Source organism: Fundulus heteroclitus, chromosome 7, assembly GCF_011125445.2.
Source record: "Fundulus heteroclitus isolate FHET01 chromosome 7, MU-UCD_Fhet_4.1, whole genome shotgun sequence".
Lineage (NCBI taxonomy): Eukaryota > Metazoa > Chordata > Actinopteri > Cyprinodontiformes > Fundulidae > Fundulus > Fundulus heteroclitus.
This window is the reverse complement of record NC_046367.1, coordinates 22199015-22204637: the sequence shown is the minus strand read 5'-3', so window position 1 is coordinate 22204637 and position 5623 is coordinate 22199015. Positions and strand designations below refer to the sequence as shown.

At 39.6% G+C, this 5623-nt stretch overlaps 1 protein-coding gene across 1 annotated transcript; it reads right to left on the bottom strand.

Annotated features, from left to right (window-relative positions):
* Positions 1-310: 310 nt before the first annotated feature.
* si:ch211-214p13.7 lies at positions 311-5230 on the bottom strand. Its single transcript, XM_036139190.1, has 4 exons — positions 5105-5230; positions 2923-2942; positions 2811-2848; positions 311-2531 (listed from the first exon to the last, which is right to left on the bottom strand). The coding sequence occupies exons 1-4, from the start codon at positions 5122-5124 to the stop codon at positions 2283-2285; spliced, it is 327 nt and encodes a 108-aa protein (XP_035995083.1). The 5' UTR covers positions 5125-5230; the 3' UTR covers positions 311-2282.
* Positions 5231-5623: the final 393 nt, after the last annotated feature.

The following is a 5623-nucleotide window of genomic DNA, read 5'->3' as shown; positions in this document are numbered from 1 at the left end:
AAAAAAAAAAACCTGATGTATTATTTTTAATTTTTCAACTGAATCACTGAAATAAATTGAAATTATAATGGTAGTATAATTTACTGAGACTTTTCTTCACAGAAATCTTTGAGAAAATGCAAGGCTGCATTGCTTCCAAAATAATTATACATTTCTTGCATAAAGACCTTCAACTTCTGTCCCTTCAGTTAGAAAACAAGCTCTTTATATTTGGAATGACCACTTTAAGCAAGCAATAGAAACAGATTTGTTCATGCAAGAAGTACTTTTCAGTCTTTGCTGTAACCCAACATTGCCTTACCAAAAGCAATTGGTGTTCAGTAATGTTTTTAATGTTTAATGAAGGCAATTATTTGAATATATGTTAATTACTTTAAACATGAAGATAATTCATATGACTTGATTGCAAAGCACTTACTCCAGAAACTTTTAATTACTATAAATTGTGAAAAAAGTAAAGTTATCTAAATTAATTTTATACACATCTAGTCCAGCATAAATAATAATCCATGTGCCACCCAAGATGAATACAGATTAAAAAAAAAAAAACTTGCAATATGTACATACAAATATAAAAATATATATGTAAAGCTGTCAGTAGTACATTCAGGAAGTAAGTAGAAGTTCTCAGGAGCAATATGAAATAAATGAGATACTATATGTGCTAAAAGCATTCTCCTTTTTGATAAATTTGATAACATGGCAAATATGTTTAGGAGGAAAATTGGACTTTGTTAATATTGTCAGTGAAGGCTGTTTGTTGCAGCTCGATAGGAGGTTTCAGATGTGGTGTAACTTTGGTTAAAAGTGGAGCAAACTATGGGTGCTCTGTTTCAACAGCACGGAAGGCAAAAAGACAGATAAAGATCAAACATCCATCTGCATCAGAATATTTATAGTCACAGCAGAAGTTCCACCCACGTCAGCCAACAAATACACTCGTTATGTAAATTCAAATTCACTCATTTGGTAGAGCCGTAAACAGCCCCCCCCCCCTCAATAAAAGTAAAACCAATTCAGCCATTTTAGAAGCAGAAACACAGTCAGAAGAAACCAGCATAAATATTTCAATCTAAGCAGCTGGACCTGTAGTGGCTTTGGGATTCTCAGACAGTCGACTCACACTGACACCACCTGCAGTCTGCTTCAGCTCCATTTGCTTTCCGTTAAAAGTACTACTTGCAGTTAGCCAAGAGTCAACTCAGGAAGGGTCGTGCCGGCTTATTTTTCCTAGAAAAAAACTAAATTTGAATTCACAAAGGCCTTCCTTGTGTCAAGGCTTTGAACATTTCATTCATTCAGATAAGGCGTAGCTAAGATGAGTGAGCAAATAAAACAGGCACAGGCCCTTTACTCATATGGAAGTATCCAGTGATTTCAAAACTGCTCAAAATTTCCATCATACTGCTCTTGTTTTTTTTAAAGCTTTTTTAAATGTGAGATGTCATAAAAGGTGCTGGAGTTGCTGATCAAACGGAGCCAAATTGAAACAGAAGTGAGGTCAGAACAGAATAGAAGTAGGTGTGGAGAGGTGGCCTCGTGGTTAGAGCAGTGCGCTTACGCTCTGAGAAGGTTGCAAGTGCCTGGTTTGATCCCCACAGCCGGCACTCTGGGTCCTCTGAGCAAGACCCTTAAAACCTGATTACTCCCCAGACGCCGCACAGTAGCAGCCCACTGCTCCCCAAGGGGATGGGTTAAGATGCAGAAGTGAAATTCTCACTTGTGTGATCAATAAAGTTCAATTATAATTAGATCTCCCCTATGTCTTGTCAGGGTGTCGCTCCTTCACAACCAACATTGGCAAGCTACAAGCTGGCTGGTAAGTTGTTTAACTAAAGCAATAAGTCAAACAGCTAAATGCTTTAGAAAATATTGAGTTTTAAATGCTTGTGTTAATAAACTTCTTAATGTGAAACTGTAGAATTTTTTAATCAAGGCAATGATGCTATAATATTTTACACTGGCCTATACCTAATAGGAAGCTGGTTGACATGTTGAGTCAAAGCTGCTTTTAATTACCAAATATCAAATACCAAGTCCCCTTATATTTGTTGTTCTGTTTCCAGAAGCGTTATTGCAGTCACAGTCTCTTTAGAGACAACCAAACCTCAAGTACAAACTTGCAGTTAAATATCCCGACAACTGCCTGCTGTTGCTGTTTTCAGTTTTTCCAGTTTCTCTTTGGTATTAAAAATGCAGTCATCTGTAAACTCTTACAGTTCATGAGTGGCAGATCTCCTCCAGGGCGTGGACAAACGTGTCCTAATGAGCTCATCTTCTCTTTAGGCCATGAGCACATAATCGTCTGGACAATCGTCTTTGGATGACTCGGAGTGGGAATCTGCTTGAACTTCTTCTGGGATTTTAACTGTGGCGTAGGCACAGTCATTGTCAATTTGCGGTACTTCTGGGATTTTAACTGTAGCGTAGTCACAGTCATTGTCAACTTTGGGTTCATTGGCAACTTTGTCCTGTCTTGATCCTTGGGCAGTGGGGTGGTTGATGGAGGCGTACGTTACATCCTCGTTGGGCTGAAAGCAAACAGTACACAGAGATGGAAAATAACATGACCCTGTTGAATACAGCACAATGGTTCTTTTAAAGGTGGCTTGTGTCAAAGACTTCCTAAAATGCTGCAGGGTTGCTTACAAAACAGAGGCCTCAATAATGCTCACATGGTATGCAAATCTGTTCCGTTGACTGAACTGTCATAAAGGCACTGGCACAAATGTGCGATGTGTCTACCCTGAGGCAGAGCTCAAAGTTTTGCATATTAATGGCCATCTGAAAATAGCTGTAAGGGTGTCTACCTTGTTCTCGTTGCTTCCATCGGTAGGTGTAATATTCCCTGAAAGAGAAAATACCAATATGTTGTAGGACATTGTTAAGTGCTAGAAGGAAAATTCTTGTCCACAACATTACCTTTTTTCTTCTTCTTTAGCCTGAGTATAGAAAGGAAAAGGACATGATGAGACTCAGTGTACTTCTTACAGATGTATCCTGGTTTGGGTTTTTTGTCACACTTAAATGTTTCGGATATTCAAGGAAATCATTAAACTAAGATAACCTAAATAAGTACAAGAAAGTGGTGTTTTAATGATAATTCCATTTATAATGCCTCAAAAAGCTCTCCAAACAAACCTTGTATAGTATGGAAGAGTAAACGTCCCCTAAATCAATAAAAACTTGACTTACGGTCATGGTAGATGTACTTTTTCAAGTCCTGAGGACCCCAAAGCGGTTTACACTTATTCGCTCACACGTTCACAATGCTGACAGTGGTAAGCTTCACTGGAACCACAACTGCTCCTGGGGCAGATGCAGGGCTACCAGAGAATCAGCAGCTCTGACAATAGGCACAGTGGTTGAAGTGTCTTGCCCAAGGATACAACGACTGAAACGGTCAGAGTGGGGATTTGAACCTTTGTTACAGGACAAGCTCCTAGTACCTGCACCACTATTGCCCCGGCACCCCATGAACAGATGGTCGGCCATCCATCCACCTTCAGGATTTTACCGTAGAGAGCAGAATGAATGGTTTCATCAATTACGACAAGTTATCTAGGTTATGTAGCCATCATGCAGATTTGAGTGCGAGTTGGATTTTTTGTTTAATCTGTTGGTTTTACAGTATATCTGATGTGACGGTACCTACACCACCCAAAAGAACCTGCCTTTTTCTCATCAGTTCAAAGAATACTTTACCAAAACCCTTGGGGATCATCAAGAAGTTCTCAATGTTAATTTGTAACACAGACCCCTAACTAAGGCAATTGCAGTCTGCAGAGCTTTAGGTGGTGTTCTGGGCTCTTTTGTTACCACCTGACTGAGTTTCAGCATAGGGCTCTTGAAGTAATTTAGGCGGACTCAAAATGCCAAGAAAGGTTCACTTCTCTTGAAAAATGTCTTCATTTGTGGTTATTGGTACTCTGTGTGGTTAGCTGGAGTTCCAAAGCCTTTTCAAGCTGATAGATGTAACTACATTTATTTCTTGTCTGTTTTTGAAATACGCGGAAAATCGGGACGTGTTGATTTTTTTTTTTTAGGTCTTTTGAGATCTTGGTCTACTTCATTTTGTGAGACAGGCCTAATTGAAAGCAATTTCTTGATTTTGCAGTGAAGAAATGGTCACTGTTAATTTAAATAAGGATCATGATGATGTACTTTACTTCATAAAATGAGTCACCATTTGAAAACTGCATTTTGTATTAAATAAAGTTATTCTTGGATAGTGTTACAATAAGTTTAATGATCTGAGACGCTCATGTGAGAAATCTTTCCTTAGGCAAATAGATTTTAGTGGCACAGTCAAACAAATATACACTAAGCATGAAAACTGAATTGCAGGGAATACGTTTTTCCTATAGAAACTAAAGTTCATAAAGTGGTATAAATTTAATCCATCCATTCATCCATCCATTTTCTGACCCGCTTATTCCCTCATGGGGTCGCGGGGGTTGCTGGTGCCTATCTCCAGCGTTCACTGGGCGGGAGGCGGGGTACACCCTGGACAGGTCGCCAGTCTGTCGCAGGGGTATAAATTTAATGCTTTAATAAAATGCCATAGAGTAAGGTCTGGAACCGTTAGAGGAGACGGTTTTAGCATTGGTTTCCTTGACAGCTCAACAGAGAACGTATGGTGCAACAGGAAGCCTTTTTTTCACAACTGAACAAGTGTCGGTTTTAAAGCCACTGTCCATGCAAGTACACAAAATGAAAATGTTAAACTTGGTGTGATTCTGGATACTGCTTCTCAGGTAATACCGCAGCCAAAAATCTAATTATTTACAACCTGGTTCTTTCAAAGATACCGACTGAAACTAGATCTATTTTTATCCATGACCGCTATTTCCTTGATAACGCTAATGCACAACTGCCACAGAGCAGAAAATGTGTTTCATTTGTCAACATTTCACTGTCGATATTTGTTTTAAAAGGAAAAAAAAAGTTTTTTAAAGGGATCATTTACCATAAGTACCTTTTACCTTATTTTAAAATAAATTTTGTAGATATACAGCAGTATAGACATAAATACATGGGCATCACAACCCAATTATCACTTTCTGACCTTTTTTTTAGAGACTACACAGAAGAGAGGACATACCCAGAGGTGCAGTTTCCCATGATGATTCCTCAGATAGTTCCTGGTTGTTGGAGAACAACCTGATGCTGCAGTAGCCTTCGATCTAACTCAGCTGTCTGTGGCTGCACAGAGCGCCCAGGACATAGCCGCGAGGAGGGGGCAGAGAGAGAGAGTGAGTGAGAGAGAGAGAGAGAAAGAGAGAGAGAGAGAGAGAGAGAGAAGAGTAGAGATGACAGAGAGGGAGGGACAGGTGACCTCACAAAGCTTTGCTTGTGGGAATTTTTTTTTTGCTATTTAAATTTTGATATGGATGGAAACTTACTCTGTCCACGCATCCACAGCTAAAGATTGCCATACACATAAAAACCTTGAATTTTGTACATAAACAATGGTGGCCTAGTGGTTAGAGCAGAGTGCTTGCACTCTGAGAAGGTTATAAGTACCTGGTTCAGTCCTGGCAGACTGCCACTGTGGGTCCCTGAGCAAGACCCTTAGACCCAGATTGCTCCCCAGGTGCTGTGATAGCTGCCCACTGCTCCC